Consider the following 22001-nt stretch of genomic DNA (forward strand, 5'->3'; position numbering starts at 1 on the left):
AAAACTGGCTTTCCCACAATGCTGCAGGCTTTGTTTGTGAGGAGACTCCACTGGGAATGACTGGCTGAGGAAGGAGAGGAAGAGCTGGCACATACCCAGGGCACAGCTACAACATAGACCCTGCTTTGGAGACTAGATGTACTCTCATTTGAGTAAAGAAATGATTATATGACATGAAAATACAAGCAGCTATAATGAAGTCGCACTGAATTTTGTAATAAAGTTTTGTGAAGTACCAATCTCGAGTCTAAAAGTGGACAGTTAAGTTTGTTGTGTGTGTTAAGTTTGTTGTTATGTGTGCCTCACCATATCATTGTTCTACTATTAAAACTTCAATGCTTACTACTAACAATTGTCTGTATAATCCCTGAGTCATCCAAGCAGGATCCATAGCAAAAGAAAAATTCATTCAATATTTCAGCTGGACAAAGGTTTTAAAGAGAAGACATTTCACTGCTCATCCATGCATCTTTTTCAGTTCTGTTCCAAGTGCTGGTGGTGGGACACTGCCTTATATCTGTCTGCGGGAAGGAGCTAATTACACTGAAATTACACTAAGTTAAGAGATCTAACTCACAAACAGAAAGTGTAGACAAATAGGTGTATTAGCTTCAGTTAGGAGCAGAACCGTTTAGATGAGTGGCGAAACGTCTTCACTCTAAAGCTTTTGTCCATTTTACACAATTGAATTTTTCTGCTACTAACAATTACCACTGTAGGCCTGTTATTACCATTCAACACAAAGCAACAAAGGTACACATCCATGTCGTTACTAAAATTTAAGAAGAGGTGTGACTTTGTGATCATTGTAAAACTGTTTTTGATATGGCTTCTCAAAGGTATAACCAGCCAAACTCTTTTTCTCTATGCCAACTGTAAAAACATTAAGATTTTTCTCCGCATGTGTGCTACATACTGTTTTATCTTGTATATCTTATGGCACAAAATCTTCCCATCCCTAAATCCGGTACATGAGCTAGGCAATTTGACCATTTGTTACACATAGGTTTACTCAATCCTCATAGGTCAAGACAGAAAGTTTTTTTTTTCATTTTTTCTCCCCAGTGCCAGTGAGAAAAAATTCAAAGAGCTGTGCAAATTACCATTATGTTTGTAAGTCACTGTAGAGCCACATAGCCGCATACTGGTTCAAATAACACCATATTCACACATTTCTGGTTGAATTATAAAATAATTAAAACAAAATTAGACCTTTTGTCACAGGTACGTTGTTACAGTGTAAAACCCACAGTGAATGGTGGTGAGCTGCTCAGTCAGACACAGGCCAGTTACAGTAGAGTAAGCTTTACTCATAATGAGACGATACACATCACGCTCCATGTGCAGTCACTCCAGCCGTCACTATAGCAACACAACCTATAGTACAACCAGCAGGTCTTCAGTACAGTACAGCAAGAATGAACTATGCTGTTTGCCTTGACTGGTTACTGTATTTGTCCTGCAATGGATGAAAACACTCAAGAAAAGAAAAAAAAAAAAGTTCTGTAAATATGAGGATGCAAGAGACAGTTTGAAACCATGATGGTGAATAATGACAAGATGACATGACAATATTTGGGTACACTTTTACACAGAAAAAAATGTATTAATGTATAGGTTTTATGAATTTATAGATTATTGAGAAATAATTTGATTATATAGGGCTGAAACTGAACATCTTTTTTCAGTTTTATTCTTGTCTTATTAAAAAAAAATGCTGTCAATATAAATTCAAAATTAAATCAGTGCCATTTAACATAAACGAATAGTCACATTTCTTACTCTTCCTTCTAACCACATGCTTTTACTGGTGAAAGATTGGCTGTGAACCATTTGATTTATAGGACCCAAGCTGATCATTGACAATTAGACTGAATCTCAATCTTGATTAAAATTTGATTAATTGCACAGCCCGACTATAAAGTAATGTAAACTGTGAATTGCTAAGTGAATCACCCTTATGTTGACCAGGTCACTGCCTACATAATTCAACAGCAGGCTTCCTCCTAGAGGCTAAATGCATATGCTCCATGTTTTTCTATCCAATCAACATTAGATGTAGTGAAAGAGAAAAGAACTCTAGAGTAGCAATACCTTCCTGTGGCATTAGGGGAAAAAGACCAAAGTGAAGTCAAACTTGTAATTTGGCAGTTCAAAGGTAAATTCAATTCAGTATCTTTAAAAACATTCAGCCTTATTGAAAGTGGCTCCACAGATCTGTAACTTGGCATGGAGGCATCACTGCATACATTTAACGCTATATTGTGGAACCTTTGAAAGAAAACACATACTTGTCACATACTGTTCTTGTTTGATTGGAATTACTATTATAAGAAAACATCCCCAAATATTTAACTTCAAACTAAAACGGAAATAACCATTCTATCTTACAAACATTAGTTGCTAATTGACAAAATACACAATCCTTAAATCACTTCTGATCCATGATTGAAGTGTGTGAACCATTTTCTCTTATAAAAAGTGTTTAAGAGGACATTTTGAACTTCATCTGGGAATGTTTTCTAATCACACATGACACTTTATTTACAACATAATAGGAGCAGAATCTAACCATGCATGGAAAAGGTACTTGAAACTAGCAAATTTATTTCTACGTTTCCTTTTAGATCCTTTAAATGTTTAATGTTTAAAAGACCCACAAATGCGATTACATTTTTTTCATTGTTCTAGACAGATTTCATGATCCTGTATGTATATGACCTGAAGCAGGCCCCATAAGAAACATCTTGTTTGTTGTCAATTTAAAAAAAAACAAAAAAACAATAAAGGTGTGAGTCAACAGCCACTGATATATTGATCTAATCACGAGAGAAGTGCAAACCATCACAGAATAATACAAACAGATAAATGTGAAGACATGTTTCAACATATGCCTCCTTGACCAAAAACTGACTTGTTGTGATTATTTAAATACCTATCTGTAATATTAGAGTCTGCCATCAAAAAGGCAATAAAAGAACAACATGTGCCAAGACATGCACAAACCCCATAAGACTACCAGGAGAAGCTCACACAAAGAAAACTGTGCACTACTGGCCCAAATCCAGCTCCAAAAACACTTAAAGTGAGGTCCCAGGACAGGACGCTGTGGAGAAACAGTGAGCTTTGGTGAGTGATACTCAAAATATCTACTGTCCAACATTCGCCAATGACAGTTCATTACTTCTATATTGCCACAAGCATCCCTCTCATCTCTTCTTGATTTGGTGCCACGTCACCATTGACTTTGTTGAACTAACCTAGAGTTTCCCTGACCATATGCTACCTCCTTTATGAGCACTTGGCAAAAGATACAAATCTGACCACACACTCATTCTCATTGATTTCAAGTATAGCGGCCATTTGTTTTTTACACATTAACTAATCTATAAGATTAGACAAATATTATTTAAATCTAATCAAAATTAAGGGCACAAACAGACATTCTTATATTAGATATAGCCTACACATAATAGGCCTCTCATTGTCTTTTGCCCCAGCTGGGACATTACAAAATAAAACTGCATTGTTTTTTTATCATACATAATTATTGTTTAGTTTTATGTTGAGAAAAAAATCTGCAGGTGACTTCTATAGTGCAACCAATTGTATAACTACCCCTTAAATACTGGAAGCCAATAGGCACATGTGTTTCAGAGAAATGTGCAAAGCATTTACCCATTGACACAATGCAGCTTTACAAAACACACGGTTCTAATGTCATATTTTAGGATACATAAAAGAAGATTCGTTGCAGGAGTAAACTTGATTTGAGTGCAGACCAGTTTTGACTGGGTTTGTGGGGTCATTGGGATCAGTTACCAGGCGACAGCTTGGCACATGTCTCCCTCGTCTGGACATGATTGGAAAAGCAAGGTTAAGTAAGTACATGGGTCAATAAGAGAGTGCCAAGAAAATATGAACAAAAGCGATACTGTGCTGTTAGTTATTCCAGAGCTGATTAGTGTAAAGCACTTGTTCCGTGCGGGCTGATCCCCCAGTGTTTCAGCTCAACGGCCCTTCATAGATGCTGCGTGAAAATCAGCATATGAATGGCACGCGCGCATCATTGTACTCTATCATATTCGGCTGAGCATTTTATCTGACACGTGATGCATTATTTAGCTACTTTTCCATCTTCTGGACTAAGACGGTCACACCCCTCTCTAGAGAACTCAAATGGGACTGCTTCACGGTAGGCTTTGTTGCACACATTGCCTTCAGCAGCAGCCTCGCCGTTGCATCCCTAGCTGTTTGATATTTTACAACTACACAGAGGAGACGTGTACATGGACCACAATCCGGGCCTAACCCTCAGCCAATGTGCAGAAATCGTATTTCAAATGTCTGGAATAGCCAACCACAACCACGGGGGGAAACAGATGACAAATCTTCCATATCAATAATCTAGGTTGAACTTTCACGTGACATATTCAGCCATTTGAGAGAATGAAGCAGCCCACAGTGCATATGACCTAACACATGGAAATGACATGCGAAAGCGGCACACGGCACCAGGTGCACACGGAGACATTAGAAATAACACGCTTCGTGCGGCAAAACATATATTGCACTTCAACTCACCTTGAGCGGCCGTTCCTCTGGTGCTGAATACACTTGCTATCAGAGTGGCCACATACCAAATCATAGTACTATTGCCGACCAGCTAATACCACGCAAAGTGCCCCGTTCAAGCAATCTTTCATATTCGACCTTGCGCCACACGGTCTCCTAGCAGAACCGCATTTTCATATTCCTATTTTCTTTCCTTCTTCCCTTCCCTCCCCCGTCCTTCCATCCGCATCCTCTCCCGAAGAGACAGAACACCTGCACCGCCGCGTTTGTAGTAGACGGGGCCGTTTTTACGAGCGCATAGTGAAACCAAGTGTGAGAATGCAGCCACAGGTCCGCCTCTGCCATCATTCCATTGGCTGCTGATTGAGGCTTTGGGGCGTGTATTGGTTCCTTGTACAGCCCGCACCCCGAATGACAGGAGAAGCAAGGTGAGTTGGAGCGTGCCGTAGTAGTGGAACCGCAGTATCATGCGCATTGACAGTAAGCCGTGTCCACATCTTTAAACACCTCTCATAAAGTGGCCCCACGTGCACCATTAACACCCAACGGCCATTGAGCCACGCGTTCCTTTGTACATTTACTCCGTTTTATCAGCATCATGGTTGCTGCAGCACATAGCCTACACTGTGAGGCTGGGCGAGCGAGTCTACGTGTGTGTATGTGACTCATCTGTCGCTCAGCCATAGCCCCCGGCTGTTGTCATGTCGCCGTTACACGCGCAAAACGCTTTTCAGACGCTTCCGTGCACTGCGTCTGGCACCATGTGAAGGGTGTGGTGACAAATACAAATAAACATGCTTTTTCATTCTTTGATGCTGTTGGATCACGATGCCCACTGCCCACACATGCTTAGAGATGATAAGCCAGCCGCCTTCCTGTCTTCATGCATGACCACACCAACTAGGGCGCATAGTCTGGCTGCTGAAACCGTCTGCGCGCGCGATTACAACAAGAAAGCAATAGGTCTCGCATCGTCCTGAAAATAGGCAAAAAGCTACACTAGCCGCAATATGTCAGCCTCTCATCCCTCTATTTGAGCTTGCAGTTTGCATCTCTAGGCTATATGCTAAATATATGACCAATGTGCCGTCTGGCAGACTATTTTTATGCCTAATTTTATTTTAATAATTAATCACGTAAAGACATTTAAAGATGTCACGGCAAAAAGCTAAAACACATCTTTCCATTACTATTCCATAGAGGCATATTGCATTGGTATTTGGGTTTAGTTGTCCCTTGTAAAGTACCAACATTTTCTGAAATTCACAAGGCTTGACATGGATTTGTTGGCCACTTAAGTGACTTATACAGTCAGAATGCAGCTGGTCATTTATAAAGCCACTATTAAACTTTTAGCTATAAATTGTCAATGATATAAAAGTGTCATAAATTGTATAATTAATAATTTACAGTATAATTTACATTATTTCTCTGTCATCTATCTTCAGAGTTGTCACATCTGTCTGACAAGTTGCCAAACTCATCTTTATCAGTCATTTTTAAGGTACACTATATAACTTTCTGGAGATAGCACATCACATGCATGACTCCCCAGTAAAAGAAAGTTAAAACCATAATTTGGAACATTCTTCATGGAGAGAGTTTTATGCTAAACACCACTATACTATTATATCAAAAGGAACAACATCTCCTTGGAAACAAGCCCTTCTGCAGGACAAATAAGAATCTGGTTTGTGGAGTTGCAAGCTTGCTCAATGTACAATTTTCAATGCAATAAAAGCAAGCAAAATGATCAAAAAAAGTTTGTTGGCTAAAAAATCATATATTTAGTGACTTTAAAAAATGTCATTGTTAATGATGATTTCATTTTTATCTTAACAATATGATTAACAACATTAATTATGTTAATAATTAACATCAAAATAATGTCACTACTATACTATATTATTTCAGTTTCTCAAAAAGCATACATAATATTGCATGATGATTTTTCTTGTGATTATGAAAATGTTCAGAAGTGTAGACAAATCCACAAATCACTGTGATAAAACACACACACACACACACACACACACACACACACACACACACACACACACACACACACACACACACACACACACACACACACACACACACACACACAATCAGTATAACAACTTATCCATGTGACAATAACAATTATTTATTTGACTTAATGATAACACATTTCAATTGTGGGTAGTAACTTTTAATGATAAAACAAGCTGATTATTTCTTGGATATTGTTATGTCACATTGTGGGGTTGGAGAGATGAGCTCAGGGCCTAAAAGTCACACTGCATTTCTCTGCTGCAGCTCAGACAGGGATCACTTGTCAAATGTCTTGGCCAAATGTGTCTGAATGTGAAAATATGAGACTATAATGAAGCAACACACTTTTGCCATGTGATGACACTTTATGTTGAAAATAACTCAGCATCTTTATGTAGTTATGAAGTCACACCCTCTTTGCACCACCATAGCAAGTTCTTCTAACATCTCTTCATGTGCATCGGTCTTTCAGTTTGTGAAATCTATTAATACCACAGCGTTAATTGAGCTACAGAGTGCTTTTTGTGCTCCATTGCAAGGTGCTGAGATTACACATAAAAGTAGAAAGAGATTTTTTTTTAGTTCCCATTACATTTCCTTAGTAGGACAAGCAGGATGCATGGCTAATTGGAGAGCAGTCACATCTGGCTGATTATTGCACTTATAACAAAGATGTATTTTATATTCCTGTGTGTGTGATAGACTTCACTATTAAAATAAAACAAGGAAGGGAGAACACATCTCTCTTCAGTCAGCATTGCCCAGTTTGGAGTCCTAGTATCAAAGAGACTATTGGTTAAAAGAAGAGCAGAAGGGGACTATAAAGAGCCTATGGATTTAAGTTGTTTGTTATATTGTTATCTGCTATCTGTTCTTTCTGAAAAGCTCTCAGAGGGTTGTTGTCATACCATAAAAACAATGACTAATAAAATACCTGAAAGACCTGTGGAGGTCTTATAAACTTACAGAAAAGGTGCCCTTAATTATACACTGAATGTTCATGTCCCATGTGCATGATATGTAAGTGCATTTTTATTGTAGAACAATATATGATTCTACACCGCCATCTGGTGGTTGATTAAAAAACATCCAATCAACGGCGATTATTTTAGTGTGTACAGTTTTGGTGTAGTTATGTTAGCCTATTTACATTAGCAAATTTACATACGTAAGTGATTCTTAATTTCGTGATTTTTTTTTACCTTAGTTTTCACCTCAGATATTCATCTTACATGTAGCATAAGCTTGGGCTACAAACTGATAAATAAAGGCCCAGTTTGAAAGCAATAAAAACAAAAACAGGACCAATGGGATTAAACCTAGAAGTATTCTAAAAAAAAATAAAAAATAAGTAGCTCTAAACAGAGAAGCCAACAACTAGAAAATATGCAGCAAGCCCAATGAATGTCAAGATTGTTGATTAGGTATATATTTGCTCTCAAGGATAATTAACATGTTAATTTGCAAGAAAACTGCTATTGGAAAATACTGTTGTTGGCTAATTGAAGTATTATATGATTAGTATAGGTTGAAGTTAGTAATGAATATTAGATAGTAGATGCAGTGAAGGGGGTTGCGTACAGAATGTGAAACGCCCCCTGTCTGTCGCCTGTCAGACAGTACCCAGGGTCCAGCCCCCTCGGTCCCCGCTGCTGTAGCTATGGAAACTCCTCTGTGGCAACATCCACCAGTGTCTCTCCCTCTGCCCCCATCCCCACACCTCTCCGAGCAGAGGTGCTGAGTGTGTGCTACTGTACCGACAAATGAGAGGCGGCAAGATGGCGATGGTGCGACTCCTGCCTTGTCTTGTTCTCTACATAAGTCTGGGTAAGCCTTGCGTGCTTTTTCTTTATCACATCGTGCAAGTGTTGAAGGACGACTAAAGCACAGCTGTTATGGAGCTGTTTGGCTAACCTCGCCGCGGCGGAGTAGAGCTAGCGCTGCCGTATGAGCCAATGTGTAAAATCCACTGAACCGAAACCCTGGACTAAACAGAAATTATAGTAATTTTATGACGACATTTCCAGTGTGAAAATCGATCAACTTTTTCAGAAAAAAATATTGTTACTAAACGCTAGCAAAACGACGTTATTGACTTTGAGTCCTGTGGCTCTAACCGCGTGTCATTTGCCCACCATTATTAAACTACTATTACTTGACCATTACACGTTTATGAGAACTATTACAAACGACTGATTTCCCAAAACACCTGGGCAAATCTAGATGTCTTGCGTGTTGACATGTGACAATGAGAGCATTTGACAATGCTGAAGCTCAACAAAATACTTCATAAAGTACAATTTTGCGACTTTCTGCTTCTATAAACTGAAGTCAAAGTTTTTGGTAGAAAAGCTGCGTGTTTTTACTGGCAATGATGAAAAAGATACCACTAGGTAGAGACATAAGGAAAAAGCAAAACTACATGAATTATGCTGTTAGATTGTTCGTATGCGATAACTTAAAATAAAAAGTCAACACTGTTTATGAGACAACCATGCTCTGACCTAGTATCCTGCAGAGTAACTTAGATGCTAGCCAGTGTTATTTTAGAGAAGCAGGTTGGGGACATCTGCTGTGGACCGTCAGGCATGGAGAGTTGGGATGCTGCTCATAATATGCTTCCACATGGCTGTGCCCATAACAGCTGGAGCTTGCAGGCGACTGATCAATGCTGCTGATGCGGGCTCAGATGATGTATCCACTTGTGCGTGTGTACGTGTGTGCTGAGGAGAGGGTCACCCTGGTGCTCTCTTAGAATTGGACAGGGCAGTGGAGGGGGACTTTCTAAATGACAGTTTGCGTCAGTCAGCGTTGAACCCCTGACCTAGGTCCTTCTGCCGAGTGTGAATCAAACAACATGAGAGATTGACACAGATGCCACAGCATGTAACGTTTGTGACACTCTGCTTTGAGGTGACTGAGCTGCGTTTGATTTGGAGTAAATGTGCAATGCTAAATTAAGGAGGGGCATTATTCATTTGGTCAAGCAAGCTTTACTAACGTGAATTTACAGGCTTGTTGGCTGCCTTTAGCTATAAGAATGAATAAATAGTTTCCATTTAAGGACATATTTGGCTTCTTCAGTAGTCCACCAACTTTAAACCTGAACAAGCCAAGACTATATAAAGACAAACAACTAAACCAGGATTAAACAAGGACAAAATCAGATTATAAAAGAGGACCAAACTGCACAGTGAGCCACAACTACAACCATCTAAGGCTACTTTTTGAGCTGTTTGCAGGCCTGAATAACGAGACAAGGTTACAACAGGAAGGACACTATAAATTTCAAATCAATATGAAGATTATTGAGGGTTAGTAGGTGTAGTAGGTGGATGATTTGGTTGACAATAAACACCAAAAAGGGACTTTTCACATACAAATGTATATTTTATACAATCTCCTCTGCTTTTTCACAAGACTAGTGATTAAAGATTGAGAAACCCACTCTGGTTTAATTAAAACATAATGCAATATACAGTTACATTAGATAATATAATTCTGTAAGCCTGACATATCTGCGCAGCTCCTATTACACAATCAGCCTAGTATGTGAGTCCCTTGGGTCCTTGGTCCCACTCATGTTTTGTGGAGAGAACTGTGTCTTCAAGAATATTTTTGCTGCATTGGAATGTCTGAGAAAATATCTTTTTATAGAAATGTGACTTTTGTTTGGGGAGAAGGGGGCAGTTGTTTTCATATTTAGCGCCTAAGAGGATTGCAGAATGTGTCTGTTTAGGAACACGATTTCTAAGGCCGGCGTATTATAAACCTTCTTTGCTTTGCACTGGAGAGAATTTAGGCTATTTGCTTATTGTCACAATTTTCTCATTAGTATACATTGTGGGTCATCTTTTGTGCTTTATTCAAATGTCACATTAGTTACACACAAAGATGTTTTTTCCCATGGCCTAGTTGTAGCCTCATATCCTAATTTAACCTAAAACCACATAGTGTATATTATGCTAATTTGTGAATAATGCTGACCTCATTTTTGAAGGGGAGGGGTGATGCACAACAAAGGTTGGTCTCCAAGGACCAGATTAGTCCTTGAATCTTAGACCAACAGACTCAAGCCATACTGATTAAAATCAATAAACAATTTTCAGACAAGTTAATCGTACTAAATCTTCTCTTGGTGGACTGTTTTGATTCATTAAAAGAAGCACAGAAGAAGCGTGACTATAACTTTAACCAGAGTATTCCTTGTGGCTATGCAGGATGTCCAGCCAGAGTAGTGGTAAAAATAGCCTTTGATACACAGTGGGAAAATCAGCAACAGACGGAAGCGGGGACCTGGGAGTCAAACCTCATTGGCTTCTGTGCACAGATGTGAACATATGACCGGACCATGCTATGGCGACATGTCTCCATAGCTTGAGCATGAGCTATATGCTAACACTTCTTGGCTTGGAGATGCACTATATTGTGTCTTAGGGTCACTTGTGTGCTAACAAGGCTAGTTGGACTAAATACCCAGAATGCTCTAGGCTAGACGGGACCATCTTTTGAAAGCTGTCCCTGATGATTATTGTAGCTCTAATTCAGCGTTCATTTGTCTTGTCTGGCAGTCTCAACGCCTTCATTACTCAGCGTGAAGCATGTGTACCCAGTAATTATTACATTTGGAAAAGGCGCACACACAGACGCTGAATGTAGCTCTGCAGCCCAATAGAGACATTGTTTGTTTGTTCCCAAACACTGGGAGTAAATACATGTGGGTTTGTAAAGTATATCATTTTCTAATTTCTTCTCTTTATCACCACATGGTGTAAATGTTTAGGAGGTTAATTATAGGGTATATAGACCCTGTTTAAGAAAAATGGCGAAACTTGTCTGTTGCATTAGGAGCTGACATTTGCAAATAACACTGATTGCTTTGAGGAGAGCACTCAAGCGATAAGCTCTAACTTGTGTTGTTTTTGCCGGAGGAAAACCAGAACAGTTAATTAAATCAACACTGACACTGGACTCTTAATGTTAGATATATGCATTCCCATCACTTTTAGATAAAAATAATTCATATTAAAAAATACAATTTTGTATTCATTGAAATGCTACATGTGATACTGTACTGATGTCTCTTAGTTCTGACCCATTCTATTATACTAGTACATTATAATATAAGGATATTTTCCTTTTTTGTGTTTGCTTAATATTTTAATTTAGAGCATATTTCTGAGGCTTTAGTCTGTGAAAAGAACATTTTGGTAGACTTAAGTGTGACCAAAGGTTTTACAATCCTCCATATTTCCATAATTTCAATTAGTATAACCCTTTGTGCAAGATTAAAATAGGTTTGTTATGGTTTTATAATTCATTCTCAGATGAGCACTGAGTGACACATCTTTGACTGTCTGAGGCTGCTCTTCAGAGGCTTGTTGTCATTCAAACAGGACATAACCGCTGGTCCGCTGGGAGCGACACAGGCCATGTCTGAGATCAGCTCTTTTTGACAGGAAACTCACTCTGTTTTATTCTCTCTGTATTCACCAAACTGAGAGCAGGCTTTATACAGTAGACTGCACATGGTCACATAACCAGATGTGGGTCTGAGGACACTGAGGTGTCTAGTAATATTAGCCCTTTGACAACTGTCAGAGAGACACTTTGTGCCTTGTACCAAACTGAAGGTACTTTGTGTACTGACAGGTTAGCTCATACTCACTAAAAGGAGAAAGTCAGCAATTGTTCTCAAATAGCAAAGTGTTCCGGACAAAACTACTTTTAATGTATTTCACAACTTCAGTGTAGACAGTGAAGTGTCTGCTAATACCAATATTTCTAAACAGCTGAAAAAGCTTTTTTTCAATATAAAATGGTTTCAAACGTATATGCAATACTGCTTAAAGAAGATTTTTCTTTATTTAACTAACAGGACCAGATCTAAATCCCACTGACCAAATTTGCTTTGGATATCAGGTGTGCATGCCATGCTAAAATATCAATGTAAAATTCAAGTTTAGAAATTTAACACAAGTTCATATTGCCCTCAAGCATTACAAATGTGTGCTTGAAGCAATACCAGTGCAATGTATTACTGGGTACAAACTCTAAAGATACTGATGCACAAAGCTGCATCAGTATCTTTAGGTGTTAATCTTCTTAATACAAACAGGAAGTATTTAGTTGGGTGTCTTTATGCTTAAATACACATCTTCCAGCTCCATGTCCGTCTCTGTATTTATCGCTCTAATCCACTTTTTGGAGCAGTGTGGTGGACGCATGGTAACGTCTGTTATTGATGGTGTGTGCTGTGGTATCAGGGTTAATCAGCGTTTTGCCTCCTCTTTCTTAGGTCACATTCCATCATCACTAAGCGTAATCCTCCGCACCACGGACAAGATCGTGTGGGCAAATGAGTTTGAGCGTAAGACATACATTAAAGTAGCTTTTCTCATCCTGATCCCTGATGCCTGAGCCTGTGTTTTCATTCATTCTGTTTCTTCACAGCCATTGAGCTGACCTGTTTGATAGAGTCTATTTCAACAAACAAACCAAGAATTGAATGGAAAAAGATAAAAAATGGTGTGCCAAGTTATGTCTACTTTCAGAACAAGATTGCAGGTAATCTGACATTTTACTGCAAATAGAGTAATTTCACCTTTTTTTCAAAGCTTTGCTAAATGAAAGTATTGTGAGAACGTTGGCGGTCTTATTGGGCTGTGAAGTCGCACTGTGTGTTTGAATGAGCCTTTGTAACAACAGTTTCCTCTTTTGAAAAAGGCGACTTGGAGCACAGGGCCCAACTCCGAGAGCCAGCCAACATTCTGATCTTCAATGCGACTCGCTCTGACACAGCAGAGTACCGCTGTGAAGTAGCAGCTATTGACGATCAGAGGGACTTTGATGAAATCCTGATCAGTTTGGCTGTAAGAGGTACAAACAGGGTTACTTTACGTGCTAATTATATTGTATTTTTTGTTTAGTAAATACATTTTACATGTATTGATGTTATACATTCTATATAGAAAGCCGTACCAAGTACCATTGCATTGAAAAATGGCTGTTGATGTAGTTCATTTACATGTCATGCTTTTCTGGCAAAAAGGAAGGACGTTGCTTTGTTAAAATGCATGAAATAGACATACTTTTTTTTTCAAGAGGTTGAACAAGCACTGTAACTTTATGTGTGTGCGTAGTAAAACCTGTAGTCCCGCGATGCAGTGTGCCTGAGGCAGTCACTGTAGGAACGTCCACTGAGCTGCGCTGTCTGGAGAACGAGGGCTTCCCAGCTTCTCAGTACCGCTGGTTCCACAACAATGAAGAGCTGCCTCAGGACCCTAAAGCCAGCCCCCGGTTCACCAACTCTTCTTACAGCATCAACCCAGACACAGGCAGCCTGGTGAGAGACAGTACAATACAAAAATTATATCCTGTTTGTCTTGCTACTAGAAAAAAGATTCTGTAGGGATTTAAATTGACTAATTTAAAGGGACTGGGTAAAATGGACTACTCTCAGTATTAGTTACTCAGAGTTGTATTTCAGCTGATTCATGCATGCTCTGAAAATTCCTGTTTTCATTAAAAAATAAATAAAAACACATACATAAAAATCCACTTCATGTGGCGGGAAATCCCACTATGTAGAGGTGGGGACCTGTTGTCTTATAGCTTAATAGAAAGTGGATAAAGTAATACTTTTGTGTATGTAATAACATAACACACATCACAATCTCTTTAAGAATATTAACAAGTGAAATACAGGGTGATGCCTTTATATAAATAGCTCCACTAATGTCTTCGCAGAAATTTCAAAGAGTGAAGAAAGAAGATGCAGGGGAGTACTACTGCCAAGCCAAAAATGACGCTGGCTTTGCACAGTGTCCAGGGATGGTGATGGAAGTCTGTGAGTGTTAGTTTATGTTTTAGTGAAACCGTAGAATTTCTTAAATCTAGCTAACCGTTTATAACATCCTGTCCTCATGCCTGTGTGCAGATGATGTCGACATCCTCGGGATATTCCTCAAGTCATTTGGAGCTGTGGTCGTGTTCTTCTGTGTGTCGTTCACCATCTGTCACACATTCAGGCGCGGCTGTTTTAACAAAAAAGGCCACAACGAGAATAGGTTGGGACCACTATTAAATATAATCACCAATACACCACTTTGCTGGGTTTTTTTTGTCAGTTATGGTTATTGTATGTTTTGCAGCTACAACTGGCCAGCACAGAATAATGGCACTGACTATGGTGACGCGGATGAGGTAAAGCACAATATTAAAGAGAAGCAAAATAAATAAAAAGGCTGTTGTGTAGTTATATTGCTTCTATGTTATTTGAACAGGGGCACTTCCGCCACAAGTCTTCATTCATTATTTGACAGCTGAAGACGAGATAAAACACCCTTCGTGTGTGACGACTGGTAATGTCTGAAGTGTAACAAGGCACATAATTCTCTGACTGATGCACATCCAATCCAATCACCAACTTGCCAAAGTCCTTTTAATATCATTTTGTGGCACTGATATCAGTTTTTTATAATCTCACAATATTTTGTGATGTTGAATTTTGTTTTCGTTTGTGTTCCTGCATTTCAGTATTAGCTGGAGGAGGTTTCATTCCTTAACAGTTTTATAATCAACTTAATTTTGATAACTGTTGATACATTTTCTACAATGTACATGATTTTACAGAACTGTTGACTTTTCATAGGATAAGCATCTTGTGTTCCCATGTGAAAAAATGTAAATACACTGTAGTAGGTACACTGGCAATAAGTAGCAGATGGCAAAAAACTGCAGTTTGGAAAGGCACAATTTTACAAGTCATTGTATCGATACCAGAATAAAACTAAAATCTATTAATGAACATATACATTTGATTGAGCAACGTATACATATTTAACAATGCTGCAAAAATGTACTATGGTACATATCATTTATTATGGAGTGCTGTTTCTTTGTATAAGTGACCTTCTGTGCTATACTTAATATTTTGAGTATTGGACATATTGTTCAGAATTTTCAGTATATATTGTACATAAAAAAATATAGTTTTCATTTTTTAATTTCTTTTTTTATTACGCTCCATACCTTATTGTAAATATGGCAATAAAACTGTTGAAACATGTACTGTATTTACTGTCAAGTGTATTGGTGTGTTAAATGTTAACTTCAACAACTGTCAGTGCCAGTGATCTGTGTACCAACTCAGGAAGTCTCCACTGTTCATAAATGTTCATGTTTTTTCTATTAAATCATTTAACTATAATGTTTTGATCTTGTGGGCATGTTAAAATGACATAAAGTGACATAAGCTAAAGACTGGGGTCTGTCTAGCAACAAATTCTGGACCCTGAGTATAAATCAGTTAAAAACTAAGACTCAAGACATAATAATAAAACAACAACAAACCTCTATTATGTAATCCCAAATGTGTTTATTATGTAGGTCTACGTGTAACACTTTTTTTTATTTTTTATTTAATTCCACTTAGAATAGGTCAGTGTTAAATAATAATAAATAAATAAAAGCAGCTTTAGGAGTTTAATATTACTTTGAAAAGCTCCACCCGGATGTAATTGTGCAAGTGTAGATGGCGTACATCCTGTTCATTTGACAACATTCAGTTTTCTCTCTTGAAAAACAAAATATAATGACAGTAGGGCGATTTTATAATTAGCAAAGTCAGCTTAATTTCAACCTTTGCGGTCTTTGCCGTAAACATTACGCATCAAGGGCTGGAGCAGATCGTGCGCTAATGGCTGCAGTATTTGGCGATTTGGTTGTGCTACTTTGATTGTTGATTTGAAGAGAACATGGACATGTAGCAGCGAGGTAAAAAAAAAAGATAAATAAAAATCATCTTAGTTGCTTCGTAACAGCGTTAATACTTGCTTCAAACCCCGGTTCACATCAACAGGCTTTTACATACAAGTGTAAAGGAGCCTCTTATCTTACAAGTGGAAGACGGGATAGTCATAGGACTGTCCTCTGCTGCACACGGGGGCCGTGACAATGAGTTTCTTTAGTTTCGGACAGAGTGCTGAAATTGATGTTGTGTTAAATGACGCTGAGACCAGAAAGAAAGCTGAACACAAGACTGAAGATGGAAAGAAAGACAAATACTTTCTTTTCTATGACGGTGAAACTGTTGGAGGCAAGGTTAACGTGACACTGAAAACCCCGGGCAAGAGGCTGGAGCACCAAGGAATAAAAATCGAGTTTGTTGGTCAAATAGGTAAGAGACAAATGACAACAATTAATCTTATTATCAGAAAAGAGCCAATTGCTACTATTAAAGACTATATATTAACGGAATAAAAAGTAGGCCTATTAGAGTAGGTTAATATTAATTCTTAATAATTGTGTATTTTTCTTTCATTCTTTCAGAGCTGTACTACGACAGAGGAAATCACCATGAGTTTGTCTCTCTTGTCAAAGATCTTGCTCGACCCGGTGAGATCACTCAGTCCCAGACCTTTGACTTTGAGTTCACTCATGTTGAAAAACCTTATGAATCATACACTGGGCAGAATGTAAAGTTAAGGTGAGTATTGCCAGTATATTCCAGTGCCAGTTGTGACTACATGATGAAAACACTTTTCCTTGTCCCATTTACAGATACTTTCTTCGGGCCACTGTGATTAGAAGACTGAATGACATCAGTAAAGAAATGGACATTGTGGTGCACACACTGAGCACATACCCTGAGCTGAACTCTTCCATCAAGATGGAAGTTGGCATTGAAGACTGCTTGCACATAGAGTTTGAATACAACAAGTCCAAGTATGCATCTACTACTATTACTACTACTTAACAACTGTGATATTACTCTTTAAATATTTGTCAATTACTTGTCCAGGTACCACCTAAAAGACGTAATTGTGGGTAAAATCTATTTCTTGTTGGTGAGGATCAAAATAAAACATATGGAGATTGACATAATCAAACGTGAGACCACAGGAACTGGCCCTAGTGTGTACCACGAAAATGACACCATTGCAAAGTATGAAATTATGGATGGTGCACCAGTCAGGGGTAAAAACACACCTACTATACAGAATACTCAGTTGCTGTAACAAAATAGGTCTTAGACTGTTTTGATCGTATTTGTTATTACTTTTAGGTGAGTCCATTCCAATTCGATTGTTTCTGGCTGGCTATGACCTTACTCCCACCATGAGGGACATTAACAAAAAGTTCTCAGTGCGATACTACCTGAACCTGGTTCTGATAGATGAAGAAGAAAGGCGATACTTCAAACAGCAGGTAGAAACTGGGTTACAAATAAAAGCTTTTGAAATGAATGTGGCTTAGAGACTTAACTTTGATTGTGTATATTTTGTAATATGTCTTCTACTGTTTTCTTGAAGGAGATCACATTATGGAGAAAGGGTGATGTGGTGAGGAAAAGCATGTCTCACCAGGCAGCCATAGCATCTCAGAGGTTTGAGGGCTCAGCGGCCTCAGAGAGTGCACTGGAACAGGCTGCCAAAGAGGAGAGTGGGTAAACTGCACTGCCTATGGCCTTGTTACAAACTCCTGCTTCTACAGATGGCAGAGACAGACAGACTGATAATGTATCTGGTGTAGCACCTATTTTACTCACTGCTGAGGGAGGAACAAGGGAGATTAACATCCGCAATGGAACAGAAGAGTTGCATCTCAAAGCGGCTTCATGCTGCTGCCATGATTTCAGAGACTTCTGGTCTTTCTCACACTGTGTAAAAAGTATGTAATTTACTAAGTTTCACATGACCACGTTCTGTTTTGTCATTGTCTTTCTCATTTTCAATTTCTTAGCTAAATTTGTAATTACTCATTTTTATGTTTCATACATTCCAAATGTAATTAATTCCTAATCATTTAAGGTCTCAGGTGTAACCTGAAACCATAATGCACTGCTTTCATCACCAATGCATTTGGATGTGTGCACTGGAAATTTTGATGGGAGGATTGAAATGTATTTTCAATCCCTCCTAGTATTATCCTTCTCTTATTTCTGTAAATATGTCCAGCCTACCTTTTCCTGTCCCAGTTTGTGAGAGAATTAAGTACACAGAACGTCAGAATCTCTCTCCATGCTTTTCCTCAGCATTCCAGTGGTGTTCAGAACGTGTTCTAAGGAATTTGTACTAAAGCTGGATAGTAAGAAGTCTTCTCTAACTTTACTAGAAACTTGAAGGTTGTGCCTAACATTTATCAAGCAAATACGATTCTCTTACCTTTTATCATTTCCATAATAAATACTATTAATGATTTATTTCTTATTTCAACTAAAGATTTACTAAACTGATGCCAAATGAGAAACTTAAGACTCATTGATCTTTGTTAGATAAATTGTTGCTAAATTGTGACAGTTTAAATTTAAGTGATTGTGTCAAACTCTTGTAATTGTATTTTTTGATTAAGAGAAAGTTTAATGTTTGGTCCACTATCTTTTTAGTCCTAGTTTTGCATACTCTTCGATGGCTTCTCTAACCAGTAACACTTACTTTAGTTACAAATTAAATAAAAGAAAAATGTGTGCACTCTTTAGTGAGAATGCTGTTTTATTGAATTATAAATCTTTATTTACACACATTCTGAAAAAAAAAAAAAAAAATTATATATATATATATATATATATACAATATGGACTATACCAATGGGTCCTTGTCTTCTAAACTCAGCATGAAGTCAAATTCTTCTGTCAATAAAAAAAATGTTACGATCACTTTTCTATCACAACACTTACATGAAAGTGAAATTATCGTGAGAAAAATAGCTTGCTCACCTTTAGTTAATGGTTGAACTGACAATCTTGCTCGTGTAAAAAGAGCAAGGTTTTTTAGAGGTCCTTCTTTTGCACTGTGCTGATGATAGTACTTTTTAAGCTCTGACAAAGGAAGATATCGCTTCATCATTCTTTGATACTGGACATCAACCTAAATGGTATGAAACAAAAATGTAATCAAATTTGTTTGAATGGTATTAAACAGTACATTGCAGCAGCTATTTATAAGTGAAATATTTGACCATGCTCCACTTGGGATTTTCAGGTTTGCTTGATGCATCATAGTGAACATCCTTTTTATCAAACTGAGTGTGGTCCACATATGCCTTCTTCACAATCTACAAAAGAAACAGTTTAGTAGTTAAGAAAAATACTGTGAAAATTCCATTCAATTTGTGATCAAAGTGGTTTACTTTCATGAGCCCTGCTATGCCTGGCTCCTTGCAGTTGCTGTGATAGAAGAAAGCCAACTGTCCCTCTTTCATTTGCCTCATAAAATTCCGTGCCTATAAAAAACAAAATCCAAAACAATGAGAAAAACAAACACATCTCTACATTTTTATGAAGGCCTATCTGTGTATTGAATGATATGCTTTCAAACTTTACCTGATAATTGCGGACTCCATCCCAGCAGCCAGTTTGATCAGGCAAAGCTTTTAGATCTTCAATCCCAAACTGTAAAACAAAAAGACAAAAACTGTAGTCCCCTAACTTTGACTATTTTATGAGGTGCTCTGTGATAATACAATTTGAATATAATATAATAATACATGTTAGCAATACATTAGTTATATATTGCTTTTCCAGATGCACAAAGTTGCTTTACAAGTTCGTATAGTATTCATTCATTGCACTGGTGGCAAGCTAATATTGTAGCCACAGTTGTTCTGGAGTAGACTGATGGAAGGTGCCAATCTGCATCATCTACCCCTCCAAACAGCAATCACTCACGCACCACATTAACATTATAGGCAATGTGGGTCAAGGGTCTTGTCTAAGGACACAATAGCAATTTGCATTAGAGTCACTGCTGCCACAACAGATGAGTTTGGTTTGAGTTTGAGTATGAGTTTAGTAACAAGGTATGGCCACTTTTACATTATGCAATAGCCTGAATACATATGTAATTGTTATGTTGTAAGGGACAAGGGTCAATTTCAGACTTTGAAAAAGTTGTGGGAAGAAACACTACTTAAACACACATAATCCAAATAAAGGTCATCTTACCTTTACATCAATGCCATTCTCAAGTCGACTCTCGGGCTCAGACTTCATCAGCCAGTGACTGTACTCAGGGGCAGTGTCTGCAGTGTCCTTACTTCCACTTTTAACTGAACTTACAACTTTCCTCCTGCTCCCTGCTGTTTTATCAACATCCTTTGCAGATGGCATAGTTTCATCACCCCCATCCAAAGCAAAGTCAGCTTCACCTGTGTGAGAAATTAAAGTCAATAGGCCTAACTAAACAATAGGTTATTATATGGTGTATAGTTACCTGAAACTGCTAATGTTTTACTAAATTTGGTCCTTTTCTTTGGAGCCATCTCTTATGAAACACAGGGTCAAGCGATAAAAAGTAGGCACACGGCGGAAAAGAAGTTGAGCTTTTGGTTTAGAAGTGGTTATACAGTGAGATGTCTTTTCTGTTGCTAAACTAAATATAGTTTCTAACCTAAAAGAAACCGCAAAACATTGGGTAATACAACTTATGCAGAACCGAGTCTAACCTGAGTACAGCTGTGTGTGAGTCTAATAATCTGATAAACGTTATGGAGGCATGGATCTGTAATAAGATCTTCCATAGATGGAGGACGATGCTCCAGTCGTCTCTGTACCCGTCTTTGTGTATTTGTGCCAGTGTCTCGTAGCGCCACTCCGGTGCTTCCGGTGAAAGTTCCGCTTCTGTCTCCGCCTCATGTCTTTCCGCTTTTGGCTCGTCTGCAGACAACGAGCGCGGGCTCACAGACATTTAGTCAATAGCTAAGCTCTTATGAGACAAAAGTACAAACTTCAGCTAAAAAAAAAAGCTGAAAAGATTATTATCTGAATATCACAACACGTTTAACAAATGACATGACAGAAAAACCTGAAAACAAGACAGGCTACCGGTTACCATAGCAACGGGGTCTGGGTCAGCTGACCGGGGTAGGGCAGGTTCATGACTTTTCAGAAAAAAACTATTTAATAGCTTAGCTCATAAAACAATCTAATGTGACTTAGTAAAGAAAACCTTCATTCTGTCACTTTCATCTTATTTAAAAATAAGGGACTGAGACTAAAAAGTGAAATCAAGCTCAAATTTAATTCATTTGAAATTTAAATAAATCACAAATCTGGTTACAGTCATCAAAATAGGACACCTGGTATACGGGCAAAAAAACAAAACAAACAAAACCAAAAAAACAACAACAAGGTATTTTGTAACCGGGTATTTCTGTTTATTCTGTGCTTGAATACTGTGAATCCAGAGGTCTGGTCCTTGTGTTCCTTCTCCAGCACATGGCACCACTGGGCGACACGGGTACTTGGTTCTTACATTTTCCTCTGTAAAACTCAATCAAAAGTCACAGCCGTCAGATTTCCCCACATTTCATAATTTTGCTTGAGAAACATGTTTTTTTTCCTTTCTAAATTCTACACACATTAAACTATGTTGAATAAAATGTGTAAAGAT

The 22001-nt window shown here is 38.1% G+C and overlaps 4 protein-coding genes across 5 annotated transcripts in view; 2 read left to right on the top strand and 2 right to left on the bottom strand.

Moving 5' to 3' along the window:
* The window catches only part of igsf9ba (immunoglobulin superfamily, member 9Ba), a 28491-nt gene extending 23647 nt beyond the window's left edge, over positions 1 to 4844 (bottom strand). Inside the window, exon 1 of the mRNA XM_055167029.1 lies at positions 4585 to 4844. Coding sequence (XP_055023004.1) covers positions 4585 to 4648 — 64 coding nt within the window. The 5' untranslated portion in view covers positions 4649 to 4844. The remainder of the gene's footprint in view (positions 1 to 4584) is intronic.
* Positions 4845 to 8304: 3460 nt separating this feature from the next.
* Positions 8305 to 15786, top strand: jam3a (junctional adhesion molecule 3a). The gene is made up of 9 exons (XM_020928778.2): positions 8305 to 8436; positions 12908 to 12979; positions 13063 to 13176; positions 13336 to 13488; positions 13752 to 13954; positions 14359 to 14458; positions 14549 to 14678; positions 14763 to 14814; positions 14895 to 15786. Exons 1-9 carry the CDS (start codon positions 8373 to 8375, stop codon positions 14928 to 14930), a joined length of 924 nt encoding a protein of 307 aa, XP_020784437.2. The 5' UTR covers positions 8305 to 8372; the 3' UTR covers positions 14931 to 15786.
* Positions 15787 to 16144: 358 nt separating this feature from the next.
* Positions 16145 to 19089, top strand: LOC110163589 (vacuolar protein sorting-associated protein 26B-like). The gene is made up of 7 exons (XM_055167030.1): positions 16145 to 16386; positions 16472 to 16789; positions 16942 to 17098; positions 17173 to 17337; positions 17414 to 17589; positions 17678 to 17820; positions 17925 to 19089. Exons 2-7 carry the CDS (start codon positions 16567 to 16569, stop codon positions 18060 to 18062), a joined length of 1002 nt encoding a protein of 333 aa, XP_055023005.1. The 5' UTR covers positions 16145 to 16386; positions 16472 to 16566; the 3' UTR covers positions 18063 to 19089.
* A 60-nt stretch (positions 19090 to 19149) lies between these two features.
* On the bottom strand, positions 19150 to 21235 carry thyn1 (thymocyte nuclear protein 1). 2 transcript variants are annotated; one of them, XM_055147670.1, is made up of 8 exons: positions 21055 to 21235; positions 20823 to 20873; positions 20555 to 20757; positions 19934 to 20002; positions 19741 to 19833; positions 19570 to 19665; positions 19328 to 19478; positions 19191 to 19240 (listed from the first exon to the last, which is right to left on the bottom strand). In XM_055147670.1, the coding sequence occupies exons 2-8, from the start codon at positions 20869 to 20871 to the stop codon at positions 19191 to 19193; spliced, it is 711 nt and encodes a 236-aa protein (XP_055003645.1). In that variant the 5' UTR covers positions 20872 to 20873; positions 21055 to 21235. The 2 variants fall into 2 exon arrangements, with proteins under 2 accessions (XP_055003646.1, XP_055003645.1); XM_055147671.1 differs by having other exon boundaries at positions 19150 to 19237; positions 20823 to 21233.
* Positions 21236 to 22001: the final 766 nt, after the last annotated feature.

This window comes from Boleophthalmus pectinirostris, unplaced genomic scaffold, assembly GCF_026225935.1.
Source record: "Boleophthalmus pectinirostris isolate CB_2022bp ecotype Guang Dong unplaced genomic scaffold, ASM2622593v1 HiC_scaffold_9, whole genome shotgun sequence".
Lineage (NCBI taxonomy): Eukaryota > Metazoa > Chordata > Actinopteri > Gobiiformes > Gobiidae > Boleophthalmus > Boleophthalmus pectinirostris.

Coding starts and splice junctions, on each gene's coding strand:
- jam3a (XM_020928778.2), top strand. CDS start 8,373: ATGAGAGGCGGCAAGATGGCGATGGTGCGACTCCTGCCTTGTCTTGTT. Junction 13,489..13,751: donor GATCAGTTTGGCTGTAAGAG/GTACAAACAGGG, acceptor GTGTGTGCGTAG/TAAAACCTGTAGTCCCGCGA. Junction 14,459..14,548: donor AGGGATGGTGATGGAAGTCT/GTGAGTGTTAGT, acceptor GCCTGTGTGCAG/ATGATGTCGACATCCTCGGG.
- LOC110163589 (XM_055167030.1), top strand. CDS start 16,567: ATGAGTTTCTTTAGTTTCGGACAGAGTGCTGAAATTGATGTTGTGTTA. Junction 16,790..16,941: donor CGAGTTTGTTGGTCAAATAG/GTAAGAGACAAA, acceptor TCATTCTTTCAG/AGCTGTACTACGACAGAGGA. Junction 17,099..17,172: donor GGGCAGAATGTAAAGTTAAG/GTGAGTATTGCC, acceptor TCCCATTTACAG/ATACTTTCTTCGGGCCACTG.
- thyn1 (XM_055147670.1), bottom strand. CDS start 20,871: ATGGCTCCAAAGAAAAGGACCAAATTTAGTAAAACATTAGCAGTTTCA. Junction 20,003..20,554: donor AGAATGGCATTGATGTAAAG/GTAAGATGACCT, acceptor TTTGTTTTACAG/TTTGGGATTGAAGATCTAAA. Junction 19,479..19,569: donor AAAATCCCAAGTGGAGCATG/GTCAAATATTTC, acceptor CATACCATTTAG/GTTGATGTCCAGTATCAAAG.